At 44.4% G+C, this 17,178-nt stretch overlaps 1 protein-coding gene across 1 annotated transcript; it reads right to left on the bottom strand.

Moving 5' to 3' along the window:
• Window positions 1–770: 770 nt before the first annotated feature.
• Ccnb1 (cyclin B1) lies at window positions 771–9,051 on the bottom strand. The gene is made up of 9 exons (XM_057789851.1): window positions 8,917–9,051; window positions 8,290–8,460; window positions 8,055–8,204; window positions 5,890–6,072; window positions 3,823–3,981; window positions 3,376–3,612; window positions 2,821–2,961; window positions 2,120–2,230; window positions 771–1,860 (listed from the first exon to the last, which is right to left on the bottom strand). Exons 1-9 carry the CDS (start codon window positions 8,935–8,937, stop codon window positions 1,753–1,755), a joined length of 1,281 nt encoding a protein of 426 aa, XP_057645834.1. The 5' UTR covers window positions 8,938–9,051; the 3' UTR covers window positions 771–1,752.
• Between the last annotated feature and the right edge of the window lie 8,127 nt (window positions 9,052–17,178).

Here is a 17,178-nt window from a genome sequence, read left to right as displayed (position 1 = left end):
TAAATTGGGAACAAGGGGACCTTGGGGGAGGTTTGTGGGGGGGGGAAGAGGCAGAGAGGGGAGCAGAGAAAAATGTAGAGCTCAATAATATCAATAAAAAAAATAGAATGGGAGCCGGGCAGTGGTGGCGCACGCCTTTAATCCCAGCACTCGGGAGGCAGAGGCAGGCGGATCTCTGTGAGTTCGAGACCAGCCTGGTCTACAAGAGCTAGTTCCAGGACAGGCTCCAAAACCACAGAGAAACCCTGTCTTGAAAAACCAAAAAAAAAAAAAAAAAAAAATAGAATGGAAAAAGTAGTAAAAACTTTTCACAAGTAAAATCCCAGCAATAAGCTTAAGGAAACTCAGGATTTCATAGTGAAGGCTCAACAAAGTTTCTAAATGGGAAGATATATGCCAGTGTATTCTAAGCTAGCACACAGGTAAAACCATGTACTGGCAACCAAACAAGCTCAAAGTTCATGCGGCAAATACTTGTAAGTAGTCAAGCTGTATCTTGCCCCACAAACTCCTAAAACTCAGTACACAACCATTCTATCATTCTATTAGATCAGAAGCCAATGTCACCTAAGATGTTTTATCACAGTGACTTCCATCACACCGTTTACAGTTTACTAAGGAAATATACACCTAAAAGAGAAAGCATTTTAGAAAAACAAATTTTGAGACAAGGTCTGCCCTTAAACTCACAAGTCAGTATTTGAAGGCAAAGATGTTTATTAGCAACATGAAGTTTCTATACAGCAAAAGAAAACAGTCAAAATGGGAAAATTGGGAAAGCTTTCCATTAATAAAATTTTATTCAACTTTATTACTGGATGTATAAATTAAAACAGCAAAGAGACATGATTTTTGCCAGAGTCACAAGACAGAAGAAAGATAGAGGAAGTGGCACCTTGGTCTCATCCAGCTGTGTCAGAATTTGAAGCATACTCCCCTAGGAAAGCTGCTACGTATAAGGTGAAGCAAAGCACAAAACAGCATTTTAGCAGTATTGTGTATAACAGAGGCAATGAGAGAATGCAGTCCGAATGTCTTTGAAGGGAAGACTGAATACATTACATACAGTATGAAATGCACACTATGAATGCAATATAGGCAGTGAATGGCACATTGTTGGAAAAAAAATGAACCCATATTAAAAATATCTCCTTGATAACACATGCATTATTACATTTATACAGGACATTGAAACTGAGGGGCAAGTTCTTTTAAAAGATACCTTTAGTTTTAAACATCCTATTTTCCAAGTCAATTAAGAACAAATAAATAATTACACACAAAAACCTGGGTTTCAGCTATGAAAGTCCATAGCGCAAGAGATGGTGAAGGGCAGCAACCACCTGAGGAAAATGAAATGGAACTAAGGACAAGCTGGTAGATATACAGTTGAAACCAGAGCTAGGCAGAGGACTTTGCAGGATGACTTAAGACATGTTCAGGACACATAAAAGGTATATAAACATAGGCTACAATTATATACATTACTTGGATCCCCTGTTAAAGTAAAACCAGTTTTAAAAATATTCCTAAATGAAAAACAGAAAAAAAGATACGAAAAAAAGAAAAAAAAATTCCTAAATGTTTCAGACAACTTTTGTTATCCTAGAATCAGAAGCAAACCATTCAAATGAGGTGATGAGCTATGAAAGTAAAACAACCTTTATTGAAGAACACGCAAACAATGTATACTATGTACAGGCGGCACATGGTGCCAATCGCATTTGCAGGTGTAGTGGTGGTCTACTTGAGTTATGCCTTTGCCACAGCCTTGGACAAATTTTGAACCAGTGTACAATTCAGCTGTGCCAGAGTGCTGATCTTGGCATGCTTGGCTGTTGCATACTTATTCTTGACAGTCTGTAAGAGAGAAGAACTATAGTTAAGAAAACAGAAACCCTCCCAATGGGGTGTGTGCGTTGGAGGGGTTGGAGGGAGAAAAGAGACTGTAACTTTTGTTTGGTGCCTGTCCTGGAACTAGCTCTTAGAGACAAGGCTGGTCTCGAACTCACAGAGATCCCTCTGTCTTTGCCTCCCAAGTGCTGGGATTAAGGTGTGCACCACCACCAACCAGCAGAATTAAAGGTCCTAAGCAGCCATGAGGTTTCAGTTAACTCACCATGTGCTTTGTAAGGCCGCGGTTCACTGTGACAATATTCTTAGCCAGGTGCTGCATAACAGGCAAAAGGGATTCTTCAGTGTATGACAGGTAGTGCTGCAGAGTCGGTGTCTAAGACAACAAAAACACGGTTTGAGGCAGGGTTTCTCTGTAGCTTGAGCCTGTCCTGGAACTAGCTCTTGTAGACCAGTCTGTCGTTGAACTCACAGAGATCTGCCTGCCTCTGCCTCCAGAATGCTGGGATTAAAGGTGTGCGCTACCACTGTCCAGCCAAAAACACGTTAAAACACCAGTCATTCATAAAACTTTCCAGATGCTATTCAAGAGTCCGGCGGGGGATAGTGCATGGTAATCACAGCTGAAATCTAAGTCATCTTTTTGCCCAGGTATGCTTCTGCAAGAGCCTGTACTCTAAATCTAACTACAGCATTGTAGCTGCTGGTTTCTCTACCCCAAGGTCATGACAGCATCTGGTATATAACAATGTGAATGGGTTTCTTAGACCAGTTGGCTTAGCTTCCACGTGTGCAAGGATTTTAAGCCGACTCCAAAAGGGTGTTATCCTAAGAGGAAAAAGCTGAAGAAATGGAAGCTTTCACGTCACATTCCTGTTTAGGCGCAGAAGCGTCTTAAGGGCTGAGGAGGTGTGCATTCAAAGGCCATTTACAATCGAAAGCTTGGGTTTTGGAGAGACAGCTTACCCATTCACCGTTGTCAAGGATCTTCAGTGCTAAGCAAAAAGCTCCAGCTGCAATTTGAGAAGGAGGAAAGTGCACCATGTCGTAGTCCAGCATTGTGAGCTCCATGAGGTATTTGGCCAAAGTATGCTGTTCAACATCAACCTGGAACAGAGCCACATGCTGAGCCTCTCTGGCATAGCTTTACTTCAGCAGTTACTTACAAAGCAAGGCCTATCTGTGACTACACACTCTCTGTACTATCTGTGACTGCACACTCTCAAATACAAAGGCCCACAGAAGGTCTTAGGAGTAAGCGACCTTGGGCTGGAGAGATGGCTCAGAGGTTAAGAGAACTGACTGCTGTTCTGAGTCCTGAGTTCAATTCCCAGCAACCACATGGATCTGGTGCCCAGAACACTATATCGTAATAGATTAAAAAGAGTAAGCAACCAAACAACACAGAGGTTGATTATAAATAGTAACAGCCATATCCTTCTCCCATGTAGTTAGCCACTTATCTAAGTCAGCATCTGTATTATCTAATGTGGCAAAGCAAAAATTTCAAGTAATCTGTACCTCTCCAATTTTAGATGCTCTACGGAGGAAGTGCAGAGGCAGAGGGCGACCCAAACTGAAGTTTAGAACTCTCAGAATCTTCATTTCCATCTGTCTGATTTGGTGCTTGGTGTAGGTATTGTTAGTCACAAAAGCAAAGTCACCTATTTCTGGAGGGTACATTTCTTCATATTTACTTGCAATAAACATAGCAGTCACACCAACCAGCTGCAGCATCTTCTTGGGCACACAATTATCCTGTATTGGAATGTTAATGAACAATATGGACTTGAACATCAACTGGCCACACCTCATCTCCCTGGAAAGCTATTTGTTTCAGGCTCAGTGGTTAAGGTACCTGCCCAGCATGCCTGGGACCTGGGTTCAACTGCCATTGTCCACTTCCCCCCTCCAAGGCTTTCGTAGAACTCAGGCATGGAGAACTCTCAATTACTGAATTATACACACCTGCATGAACCGGTCAATAATGGAAACAGTCATGTACATGGTCTCCTGTAGCAGCCTAAATTTCATCTGAACCTGGATCAGCCAGTCAATTAGGATCGCTCTCATGTTTCCAGTGACTTCACGGCCCAGCAGGTATTTTGGTCTAACTGACTGTTCTTCCTGCAAAAGAAAATGTCAGTTATCCTAGACACACCATTCTATATACCATTTATGACAACAAAGACCAGTTAATTAACATAAAACAGCTCTGGGCAAAACTTTACTAAGAAAGTAGGATTAGAAGAGTGTGATAGACTTTTCATATTTTGAAGATACTGTGACATTCAATTAGCCAGTGGTACTGCAGGCCCACATCTTTGCACCTTCATCTTCATTCAAAATTAGTACTATAGCTGGGTGGTGGTAGTGCACGCCTTTAATCCCAGCACTTGGGAGGCAGAGGCAGGTGGATATCTGTGAGTTCGAGACCAGCCTGGTCTACAAGAGCTAGTTCCAGGACAGGCTCCAAAACCAGAGAAACCCTGTCTCGAAAAACAAAAAAAAAAAAACAAAAAAAACAAAAACAAAATACAAAAAACAAAACCAAAAAAAAGATTGGTACTATAAAACCTAAGCTTTGTGATATAGAAAAAATAATCGTGAAAGTTTTAGATCAGCTAGAATCTTGCTCTATCTAAGTTATAAGTTCAAATCACCAACACAGCATAAAGAAAATAAGGCATCAAGGACCACTATGTTCAACTGCCAAATTCAGTTCTGCAGTTAGAAAACAAATATAAAACAAAACCTTTTAGTATTAATAAGAATTAACAGACAGCGTGCCTGGACAGGTATCTTACGGCAGACTCCCTTAGAAAATATAGATGTCAAAAGGAATGGGAGCCAAGAAGATGGCTTTAATGGGTAAAGTGCTGATGTCAAGGCGGAAAGAGAACCAACTGTTGACCTCCACATAAGCACAGCCACAACCACCCTGTCACAAGGACAAGAGACTGGATAGACCAATGGTAACCCGAGAAGACAATGCTGGGGATACAATTCAGGGCTTAAGTACCCCAAGGTCCCGTACTTTGTTCCTAGGCTTCGGGGTGGCAATGTGATAAAGCTACATTAGAAGAACTGTCTTATTTAAAGAGGTGAAAGGGTAATGCCATTAAGTTTTCCAAGCAGCCAAAATTGACAAAACAAATTTTTTTTGTTTGTTTGTTTTGTTTTTTCAAGACAGGGTTTCTCTGTAGCTTTGGAGCCTGTCCTGGAACTCCCTTTGTAGACCAGGCTGGCCTCGAACTCACAGAGATCCGCCTGCCTCTGCCTCCCAAGTGCTGGGATTAAAGGCGTGCACCACCACCACCCAGCTATAGTACTAATTTTGAACTAGCTCTTGTAGACCAGGCTGGCCACGAACTCACAGATCTGCCTGCCTCTGCCTCCCAAGTGCTGGGATTAAAGGTGTGCGCCACGACCCCCGCCCAGCTGGGTACTGCTCTTGTAAAAGGACATGAGTTTCTTTCTCGTCACTGACATCAACTGTTCACAATTAATACAAGTCCAGCTCCAGGAGGAATTTGCTGCCTCTGACCTCCAAGGGCATGCATTTGCATGAACATACATGCAGGTACACACACACTTTTTACTTTTTCAAAACAGGTTTCTCTGTGTGGTCCTAGCTGTCCTGGAACTCACTCTCAAACTCAGAGGCCAGCATGCCTCTGCCTCCCAAATGCTGGGATTAAAGGCACGCCACCAATGCCTGGCTACAGAGCCAGTTCCAGGACAGCCAGGGCACACAGGGAAATCTGGTCTAAAAAAAAAACCAAAAAAACAGTTTTTAATAAACCTAGCTGCATTTAGTAAAAGCAGACTAACAACAATACTGACCTCCAGTTGTCTTAGGTTAGCATTTATGTCTTTCTTTAGTAAAAGCAGACTGTAACAATACCTCCAGTTGTCTGAGATAAGCATATATGTCTTCCTTTAGTAAAAGCAGACTGTAACAATACTGACCTCCAGTTGTCTTAGATTAGCATTTGTCTTTCTTTAGTAAAAGCAGACTGTAACAATACTGACCTCCAGTTGTCTGAGATAAGCATATATGTCTTTCACATATTCACTACAGAGGTTTGGGTCAGCTCCATCATCTGCATCCACATCACTCACGGCAAGAATTACATCAGAGAAAGCCTGACACAAATATTCTTCTGCAGGGGCACACCCAGATGTTTCCATTGGGCTTGGAGAGGGATTATCAACCTTAAAAAAGAGAGACTCCATGAAACAAAGAGAACTTGCTATAGTCTGGGAAGGAAAAGTCAGTATTAGTATCCTCAATCCCAAGAAATCATTCTAAATAAATGTAATTCATTTCACTAAAGGAAAAAGCATTATTAAAAGTATATACTGGGCAGGAGAAATGGCCTAGCTGTAAAGAGCACTTGATTTTTTGCCAGGGGTGTCCTGTTTTTATGCAGGACCAGGCTGACTCACAATTCCAGCTCCAGGATATGATGCCCTCTTCTGGCCTCCTTTTTTTTTTTTAAAAAAAAAATATTTATCTATTTATTATGTATACAATATTCTGTCTACATGTATGCCTGAAGGTCAGAAGAGGGCACCAGACCTCATTATAGATGGTTGTGAGCCATCATGTGGTTGCTGGGAATTGAACTCAGGACCTTTGGAAGAGCAGGCAATGCTCTTAACCTCTGAGTCATCTCTCCAGCCCCATCTTCTGGCCTCCTAGAGCACTGCATTCAAGTGCAAACCCCTGCCCTGCCCGTGAAAAATAATTTTTTTAAAAAAATATTTATCTATTTATTATGTATACAATATTCTGTCTGTGTGTATGTATGCAGGCCAGAAGAGGGCACCAGACCTCATTACAGATGGTTGTGAGCCACCATGTGGTTGCTGGGAATTGAACTCAGGACCTTTGGAAGAGCAGGCAATGCTCTTAACCACTGAGCCATCTCTCCAGCCCCCGAAAAATAAATCTTAAAACATTCCAGAGCCAAGCATGGTAGTATATGCCTTTAATCTGGGCACGTGGGAAGCAGATTTCTGTGAGCTGAAGACAGCCTGGTCTTCATAGCAAACTGCCCGTCAGTCAGGTATGGAAAGTGAGATCTGGATTCATTCAAAGTAAAATCCCAATTTAAACTAAGCCAGTTTAAAACAGGAAGAACTGGGCAAGATGGGTAAATGTGTCTGTTTGCCAAGCTTAACAACTTGAATCAACCCCCAGGCCCCATGTGGTGAAAAACTGACTTAAAAGGTATCTTTTCTGACCTCTACAAGTGTGCACTCATACACAAAACATAATGTAAAAAACTTTTTGGTTTTTGTTTTTTGAGAGCGAGGGTTTGGGGCTGAAGATGGCTCACAATTAGGGCGCCCTTGCTGCTCCACCATGAGGACCAGAATTTAGAGCCTAGCACCCACATTAGGCGGCTCACAAATACCTACAACTACAGCTGCAAGGGACCCTCTTCTGGCCTAATACAGACACAGACACACACACATAAAGGAAGTCAAAGGAAAAACTCCTAACAGATAGCGCTATGATTTTGATTAGGGTTTCACCAAATGTAGCCCTGGCTGGCCTTGAACTCAGAGATCACCAGCCTCTGCTCCAGAGTGCAGGAATTAGAGGCTGCACCACCACACACCCTATTTAACTCATCTTATTTTCTGTCTGAAAAAAAAAATTTACTCTCTTAACAGATTTATTAATTTAGTGGCCGTATTAGAGAGTAAAAGTTTCATGAGCACATCTCTGCTTCATTCTGTTCATTCCAGACAGAGTTGGACTTACAGCACTATAACAAAAACCTTTGCTTCAGGAAGCTACACATAAAGCAATGAAAAGATCTGGCCTGTTTGCTTCATCCGAGCACCAGAGGTTAGGGCAGAAGAATCTGAAGTTCAAGGACAGCGATGGCTACAGAGACACAACAGGGAAAAATGATGGTGCCCACCCTTGACCCCAGATCTCAGGAGGCAATCAAACCTCCCAGTTCCAGGCCAGCCAGCAGCAGTGAGACCCTGTCTACACAAAAGCACATTTATCCGCCACCATCTTAATTATAGCTAATACCTACTACTGAGTGTGTTAGTGCACAGTAAAGGCTTTTGCTAAACACTCAAAAAATATTAGATACTTAAACGCTGCCGTGCGTATCAGAGAGAAATGAGGCCAGAGAAGAAATAAGACGTTTTAAAAATGCTGTGTTTACCATAATAGGTTCAGGAGAAAGCTTTTCTTCCATAACAGGTTCAGGCTCAGGCTCAGTAATTTCCACCTCTGGCTCACTCACAGGAACCTTTTCCAGAAGTTTTGGTGGGATTTTAGCTGAAACTTTCCCAGTAACTGAAGTTTTTAGTTCCTGTGGACAGAATGGAGAATGTTTTCCCAAGGGTGACAGCTGAAGACAGGCTCTTTCAGGACAGCTGGGCCAGGAAGACAGTTACCTTTTTCAGGGGCAGTCTGGCCTGTGCCTGTTCGCTGACTTTGTTACCAATATCTCCAAGAGCAGTTCTTGGTCTCAGCCCGGGCTTGGAGGCTGCAGCAATTGCCACAGGCACACGCTTGGCGCCTGCCATGCTGACCTTGGCCTTATTTTCCGTGTTAAGTTTCGTGCTCTGAAAAAAAAGTTAAAAATCACTTGAGAGCGGATTCATGGCGGCTCTAGGAAATCAAGCGTTAATTAAGGACAGACTCAACTGAGGCTCCCAGAGGGAAAGCCAGGATTCTAGGGTCTAGCCTCGGGCCGTGCCACGCCGAGTTTCCCCCCGGATTTTTCACTCACCTACTACCCAACTTCTTCTTATGTCCTATGCCATCCCAAAGACCGTGAATTTACATCGGAAAGAAAAAAACCACAAAAGCCCCAGTTGTAGATAGCACTCTGGGAAAGCAAAGTGCTCGCTCTGGGGCCTTCATCACTAAAGTACACCGTGCATTCCTACCAGTCCTTATGCCCAAATAGGTTCAGAGATCTTTTCCACCATCCAGCCGACCCCCCGGGACCCCCCCTCCCTCGCCTGGCCGCCGCGGGAGAAGACCGCGCCGACGATCGCAGCTCCGGCCCGGCTCACCCTAGTGACCCTGAGCGCCATGGCTCCTCCTGTAGAAGAGGCTCGGCGACCAGCAGCAAAGAGCCCACTTCTGGCTGGCAAAGGGCAGACACCAACAGCCGTTCCTCCGCAGCAAGCCGAGAGGAGTCTGCCGGGCCTGGGTTTAAACCCCGGGCGGCTCGCTCCTCATTGGTCCGTTCGTGGCACTCGCTCTCTTCCCATTGGCGCTGCGAGTTCCCGCAGAATGCGTTTCCTGGGCGATCCCGCGACCGCGTTCGGCGGGGGCGGGGCCAGAGCCACGCTGCGACCCCCGCAGCCCGGTCCACCCCGCGAGAGCTCAGGCTTGGCGCCTGCGCACTCCCTGCTGAGCGGCCACCTGCCTTAGGTAGGCATGGCGAGCATTGCCTACTTGTGTGCAGTCTACTTGTGTGCTGTCTATGCTAGCCTAGGAGACGCCTATGGGCCTTGGGGAAGCGACTGTGGAGCCGCCACAGTTCAGGAGCGCACAAACCAGGTTGGCTGTCGCCCTACCATTGTTTCTTACCCTTCTTTAATCCCAGCACTGGTGAGGCAGAGGCAGGAGAATATGAGTTCAAGGCCAGTCTAGTTTACAGAGAGAATCCCAGGACAGCTAGGGCTACACAGAGAAATCTTACTTCGAAAAACCAAATAGACGCCGGGCGGTGGTAGCACTGACCTATAATCCCAGCATTCGGGAGGCAGAGGCAGGTGGATCTTTGTGAGTTCGAGGCCAGCTGGTCTACAGGACAGGCTCCAAAGCTACAGAGAAAAAAAAAAAAAGAAAAACCAAAAAGAAAAAGATTGTTCCAACAGCTATTTGGGATAGATATTTGAGATTTACAGCATGAAGTTATAGCACACATATACATAGTAAATAGTTGTTATAATTAAAATATCAATCGCCTTCGCAGTTTCTGCCCCAGTGGTAAAAGAAAATGTACCTTCTGCTCAATTTTGCTGTAAGCTTACAATTACTTCAAAAATAAGTAAATAATGGGGCTGGGGAGAAGGATCAGAGGCTAAGAGCACTGGCTGCCTTTCCAGAGGTCCTGAGTTCAATTCCCAGCAACCATATGGTGGCTCACAACCATCTGTAATTTGATCTGGTTCCCTCTTCTGGCGTGCAGACAGAACACTGTATAAATAATTAAAAAAAAAAGTAAATAAAAAATAAGTAAAATCTATTTGTTTACAGCCACTGGGGGGAGGGGGGTCTCTGTGAGTTCAAGGCCAGTCTGGTCTAGTTCCAGGACAGGCCCCGAAGCTACAGAGAAACCCTGTCTCAAAAAACCAAAAAGAAAATCTACTACTTTAAGAGGAATCCCTAATGCAGCTCTCCATTCTTTTACCTTATGCTCTTTATTAACTTCATAAACTTCAGTTGTTGTTTTTTCCACCTTAGGTTTCAGTAACCCTAATGAGTCTTCATTTTTGACTAGGATCTCAAGCACAGCTTGAGCTGAGAAGGCTTCTCAATCTCCAATTCTCCCTCCACCTCCTCAGGGTGGGGGTGGGGATAGCAAGTGTACACCACAGCACCGACTTTGCATCACACTGGAGATTGAAGCCAGGCTTTCCAGCATGTGGGATAAACACTGCCAGTGGGGCTGTATCCCCAGCCCTCTAGAAATCCTTGCTATACAAATTAATATATTTAGTAAGCAAATACTATATCCCTGAACCTACCACACTCCTCTCTCTGTGTGTGCGCACAAAAGCTTGGTTTGCTTTGAGACAAGTCTTATCATAGCTCACTCTGGCTCGGAAGACTAGGTGTCTGAGGCTGGCCTTGGAATGTGTAGAGATCTTCCTACCTCAATTTCCTGAATGTTGGGATTAAAGGCGTGTTCCACCAAGGGCCGTGCAACTGGGAGTTGTGGCGATGCTTTTTCTCTGTTTTGTGTGTGGCTCACTGAGTTGAATTAGGGTTGATTGCATAGCATGGGGAAGGTGTTATTTACTAAACGCATAGGCAACTTTTCAGTGGCTACATCACAACAAACAAACAACCTCCTCTCTCCCAGCAACCATTAACTGCCAGTGGTCCCATAGGCGCCTGTGTGGACGGTTGTGGGTCCAGTGGATCAAACCCAGGTCGTTATGCTCGGTGGGGGGTGTCTTCTTCCACTGGCCCATCTACGGGTTGCCCTTTTCTTTTGAAACAGCTCTGACTGGCCTGACTACACCCTGTTGTGTAGACCAGACTGGACTCAAACTTACTGCGATCCTCCTGCCTCTGCCTCCTGAGTACTGGGATTAGTATTCATAGCTCCATGCATGTCATTTCCCATGTCCGTGCAACAAACAAGAGTTCCTGTTGTTTCACATCCTTGTCAACTGATATTAAAGTTTTCAACTTTAGGGCTGGAGAGATGGCTCAGAGGTTAAGAGCACTGACTGCTCTTTCAGAGGTCCTGAGTTCAATTTCCAGCAACCACATGGTGGCTCACAGTCATCTGTAATGAGATCTGGTGCCCTCTTCTGGCATGCAAACGTACATGGAAGGAATATTGTATACATAATAAATAAATAAATCTAAAAAAAAATGTTTTCAACTTTAGCTATTGTGCGAGTGTGTAGTGCTTTGACTTTGCTAATTATTTTTATTGTGTGTGTGTGATGCTGCAGATGGACTCCAGTCAGATTAAGTCACTCACCAAAAAGGAAAAAAAAACCTTGAGTTTGTTCTTTGCCAATTTCATGAACAAAGCAATTTTGATTATTATAGCCCCTTATCCTCTCTGCTGTCCCTCCAGTCTTAGTCACCCACCCCGTCCTGCTCCCTGCAAGCCTTGACTTTTTTGTGGGGTTTTTTGTTGGTTTTGTTTTGAAAGGCCTACTGAGTTTAAACCAGGTGTGGTGGCTAACACTTTTAATCCCAGTACTTGGGAAGCAGAGACAAGCGTTTCTCTAAGAGTTTGAAGCCAGCCTGATCTACACAGAGAATTTCAGGCCAGTTAGGGCTATGTAGTGAGGCTCTATCTTGAAAGAAAGAAAGAAATAAAAGAAAGGAAGGAAGGAAGGAAAGAAGGAAGGAAAGAAAAAGAAAGACCTACTGAACTTATTCAGGATCATCTGTGTGACCATGGGTTTGGAAGTATTCATTGGCGCCTGGTGGGCTCCATGGTGGTACTCACCTGAAGACAATGACTGACTCTCTCAGTGTCTAACAGTAGCTATCAACCCAAGATATGTTTTGTGCTTAAAAGCTCACCCTGAGAAAGACTCAGGGCTACACTGCGATCCTGAATTCCCAGTGTAGTCACTGGTCAGCTGATAAAGACTGTCTATTGGCTTAAACCTATGTTTGAGCTCTCTTCTCCAGCGCAGACTCATGGTGAGTTTCCAGGGTCCTTACTGATTGGCTTAGAAGTGGTTAAAACTCCAGCTCCAGGAACTCCAAAGCCCTCTTCTAGCTCTTGTTACAACGCACACACACACGCTAAAAAAAAAATCACAATAGCAAAAAGCTATATTTTATTATATTTCACTGAGAATATACTTCCATACACAGACCTACCAATACACATAATTAAAAATAAATTGAGTCCAAAAACAGTAAAAGCTGGAATCTGAAGAGATGTCTCTGGTTAGGAACATATACCACTTTTTCAGAGAACCTGAGTTTGGTTTCCAGCACCCATGTTCAGTAGCTCACAGCCTCATGTAACTCCAGCTCCAGGGGATCCAATGCCTTCCTTGTGGCTTTATGTCTCATCCCTCCACATACCAACACAATACACACACACACATTCACATAATTAAAAAGAAAATAAATCTATGACACCCCCCCCACACACACCAAGAAATAGTAAATTTTTATACAAGATTTGGTTGTATCAAAACCAGATGCTGACCCTGAACTGTGACCCTTAGTTATGCTGATGATAGCAGTCACTGTGGTCTGTTTATGACAACAGACATTTATTTGTTTACTTATTTTTAGACAGAGTCTCTATGTATGTATCCCTGGCTATCCTGGAACTCTCTATGTAGATCAGACTGGCATTGAACTCACAGAGATCCTCCTGCCTCCTCCTCCTAGTTACTGACTTTAAAGGTGAATGCCACCATGCCTGATTTGTCAACAGACTCTTAAATGCTTTTTGTTAGGCTAGTGCAATGGGTCAGTGAATAAAGGAGCTTGCTGCTAAGCCTGCTGACCTGAACCCACACAGGAGGAAAGAAAGAGCCGGCTCTTCTGACCTCCACATGTGTGCTGTGGCAAATGCACACCCACACACATACCCTGCACCAAAGAAATAAAATATAAGAAATATAAAATTCCTGTTCAGCCACTGCATTCAGGGCTTTTATCTAGTCACAGAACTTACAGAATGAATCTCTCTCTCTCTTTCTCTCTCTCTCTCTCTCTCCATGGAATTTGTTAGAATGACTTACAGGCTGTGGTCAATCAAATCCAACAGTTGCTGGCTATTGAAAGAATGTTCTTGGAGGGACACTGCCACTTATTTTAAATTTATAATGTGTTTGCCATTGTACGAGGGATACCATTTTGGGGCATAGTTATGACCTGGTTAAATGTATAACGTGTTCACAGTTATAAAGTGGGGTAGTTTATCATGTTTAGGCGTTATTGTGCCCTGGTTATTGTTTTCATTTGGAATCCAGTAGTTGCTCAGCCCACAAGGCTGGATGTCTCAGCTGGTCCTCAGTACACGCTGGAATCCCAAAGAAGTAGGCTCCAATGCCAGAGAAGGAGTGGACTTGCTAGCAAGATGAGGGCAAGCCGGCAAAGAGCAAAAGCTTCCTTCTTCCATGTCCTTTTTTTTTTTTTTTTTTTTTTTGGTTTTTCGAGACAGGGTTTCTCTGTGGTTTTGGAGCCTGTCCTGGAACTAGCTCTTGTAGACCAGGCTGGTCTCGAACTCACAGAGATCCGCCTGCCTTTGCCTCCCGAGTGCTGGGATTAAAGGCGTGCGCCACCACCGCCCGGCTACAAACACATTCTTAACAAAATGCATCAGAAACATTCATGTCAATTACAGACCTCATTTCTGCAACTGGTCACGTGCCGTTAGCTGGTATTTCTAATGACCTACCTGTTCTGTGTTTCCTCCACCCTCAGCAAGAACTTCAGCAGATCTTAGCTTTTTCCTAGAGGAGGGACCCAAACCTTCATTCTTGGTGGGTCTGTGCTCTTTCTCATCCTATCTGGATTATGCTGTTATAGTTTTCCATTGACATTAATCACAGGACATGGTAACATCAAGGAACACCCTAAAGCAGCACTTCTCCAGGGTTGAGATCTCTTTGGCAAACCTCTGTTTCCAAAAATATTTAGATTATGATTCAAAAGAGTAGCAAAATTACAGTTATGAAGTATCCACAAAAATAATTTTATGGTTGGGGGTCACCACATGTCTTAGGGTTCCTATTGCTGTGAAGAGACACCATGACCACAGCAACTCTTATAAATGAAAACATTTAATTGAGGGGGCTCGCTTACAGTTTCAGAGGTTCAGTCTATCATCATCATGGTGGGCAGCATGGTGGCATGCAGGCAGACATGGTGCTGGAGGAGTAGCTAAGAGTCCTATCTATCTTCTGCACTGGCCACTTAGGAGAGTTAAAGGGAGATGTGGCGGAAACCACCATCTCTGCATTTTTCAAGTTCTTGGTGGTGACACAATTTTTTTTTTTTCTGAGACAGGGTTTTCCTGTGCAGCCTTTGTTGTCCTGGAACTCATTCTCTAGACCAGGCTGGCCTTGAACTCAGAGATCCGCCCGCCTCAGCCTCCCAAGTACTGGGATTAAAGGTGTGCACCTTCACCGCCCGACTTGGTGATACTATTTTTTACAGGTCCTCTGGGGATGTAATACTGGTTTGGAGGGCAGAGGCACTAAAGGCTTCCATTTCGTCTTTCCAATCATAATAACCCCAACTCCACAGGTCAGGGAGGCAGCGTGAGAATTCTGCCAACTTCTAAGTATATCTATCCCAATTATCCATTCTGGGGGTGGAAAATAGCCATGGGATGAGTTTTGGGACCAACCGTGAGTCAGGAGTCAGCCAAAATTCCATTAATCGTCTGACCTGTTTCAGTGAAGGGCTCTCCCAGAATCAGAGTCAGTTCAGAACCAATATCCAATAGACATTGGAAAGCCTGACTGTTTCCTTTCCCTCAGGGCCAGTTACCCTTGCTGAAGGTCATAGGTCCCCCTGAGGAAGGACTGGGGAAAGGCTAGCAGTAAGACCCTTAAGTATTTGATCAAGGTCCTTCCTCTGGGGAACTCAGCCAACCCTTCCTTCAAGGGGTTCAGGGACTGCCAACTGGCTCAAGTCTGGAAGTTGGTTTATGGACTGAGAATCCCTGTTGCCATGATCCAATGCGGCCTTTCTTTCATTGGTTTGGGAGCTTTTCCTTTTACCAACAAAAATTCAGTAGACTTCTTGTCTACTTCATGCCTGGAAACACTCTGCTTGATTAGCCCACACGAGTCCTGCCGACATAAAAATCACTCTGCCTGGTCTGACCAGTATGAGTTTAGCCATTACGGACCATCTGGCTGCCCTTTATGATAACTTTCAGTCACCTTGCCTTTGGCGATTCAGGGCTGCCACCTGGCCTCTGCTACTTCAAGGCCCACCTAAACCCATCACATTTAATTAATCCAGCTGTCTCCAACCCTAAGGTCTGGGACAAGGAACGGAGTGACAACAGAGCTCTTCAAATGTGCGGGTGCTGCCCTCTTATCGTTTTCTTGTCTCATAGAATTAATAGAATTATGAGGGCGCATCCTTTGGACCTTCCCGTAGTGGAGGATTGGGTTTACACAGGGTACCCACCCACTCGAGCACTGCAGTTTCCCTGAGCCTTAAACTCCCTTCATCAACACTAAGCCAAGGGATATCAGGCCTCCAACTCCTTTTCGGTAGGTCAGCTTTTTTTTTTTTTTTTTCTTTTTCTTTTTTGGTTTTTCTAGACAAGGTTTCTCCGTAGCTTTTTGGTTCCTGTCCTGGAACTAGCTCTTGTAGACCAGGCTGGCCTCGAACTCACAGAGATCCACCTGTCTCTGCTTCCCAGGTGCTGGGATTAAAGGCGTGCTCCACCACTAACCGGCAGTAGGCCACCTTTTGACAAATGCTTCAACCAACCATTCAAACAAACTTTTGATAGCTTTTTAAATATTTATTTATTTATTATGTGTACAATATTCTTTCTGCGTGTATGCCTGCAGGCCAGAAGAGGGCACCAGACCTCATTACAGATGGTTGTGAGCCACCATGTGGTTGCTGGGAATTGAACTCAGGACCTTTGGAAGAGCAGGCAATGCTCTTAACCACTGAGCCATCTCTCCAGCCCCGATAGCTTTTTTAAAAAAAAAAAAAAATTGTGTGAGCTTCCATATTAAGCCTAGAATCTTTCTACTCAGGTGGCCCGTATCAATCAACTCAGCCTGACCCAGTTTCCTGTTCCTTCCTCCATTATCCCATACCCTTAAAACCCATTCCTACACATATTCCCCAGGCGTGTGCTTGAATGCACTAGCAAACTCATCAAGCTCTTCAGTGGTGTACGCACCTCCCCACGGGCTACACTTTCTACCTCCTCTCTAGGAGCCTGCTTAGCTTTCAGTCTGGTTATAGGTCTAGAAGCCACTATTTGGGGGGTCCCTAGGGAGATCAGTATTGTCTGGCCTGGCATCCCCTTCAGATTCAGTCACTGTTGGTTTAGCAGACAACGAAGGATTAATTTCCTCAGTCAAAGGTGCAAAAAAAAAAAAGCCATGTCTCAGGGGGTGGGGTGGGAGCTACCTCTGCTGAGGGAGGCGAGATTACGCCAGGTGAGCTACACTCTTGAGAATGCCCTACATTCCTGGTACCACTTTCTGTGCCACTCAGGGTTACTATTGCTGTCATGAAGCACGGTGGCCCAAAGCAAGCTGGGGAGGAGGGGTTTGTTTGGCTGCCTCCTTCACATTTCAGTCTGTCGCTGGAGGAAGCCAGGACAGGAATGCAAGCAGGAGCTGCTACAGAGGAGGAGGGCTGCTTTCCAGCTTTGCCCAGTGTGCTTCCTTAGAGAAGCCCAGGATGGCGCCGCCCACCAGGAGCTGGGCACTCCCCCATCAATCAGTAGTTAAGAACATGCTTTACCGCTTACTTTTTTGTTGTTGACTTTTTGAAAATAGCTTAATTTCTATTTTGTAAACAGAACAAAGATAAACCCTTCAGAATGGATTGATTTAGTCTTTGGCTCACAAGGTGTACCCTGAAAGCTACATAGTGTAGAAAAAATACAT

Source organism: Chionomys nivalis, chromosome 15 (assembly GCF_950005125.1).
Source record: "Chionomys nivalis chromosome 15, mChiNiv1.1, whole genome shotgun sequence".
Lineage (NCBI taxonomy): Eukaryota > Metazoa > Chordata > Mammalia > Rodentia > Cricetidae > Chionomys > Chionomys nivalis.
This window is presented reverse-complemented; position numbering and strand designations above follow the sequence as displayed.

Bases quoted from the DNA above. Each gene is read 5' to 3' on its own strand.
- Ccnb1 (XM_057789851.1), bottom strand. From the start codon at position 8,937: ATGGCGCTCAGGGTCACTAGG. The intron at 8,205-8,289 runs GTAACTGTCTTC...TTCTGTCCACAG, and splicing joins CCAGACTGCCCCTGAAAAAG to GAACTAAAAACTTCAGTTAC. The intron at 3,613-3,822 runs GTGTGTATAATT...ATTCCAATACAG, and splicing joins TTATTGACCGGTTCATGCAG to GATAATTGTGTGCCCAAGAA.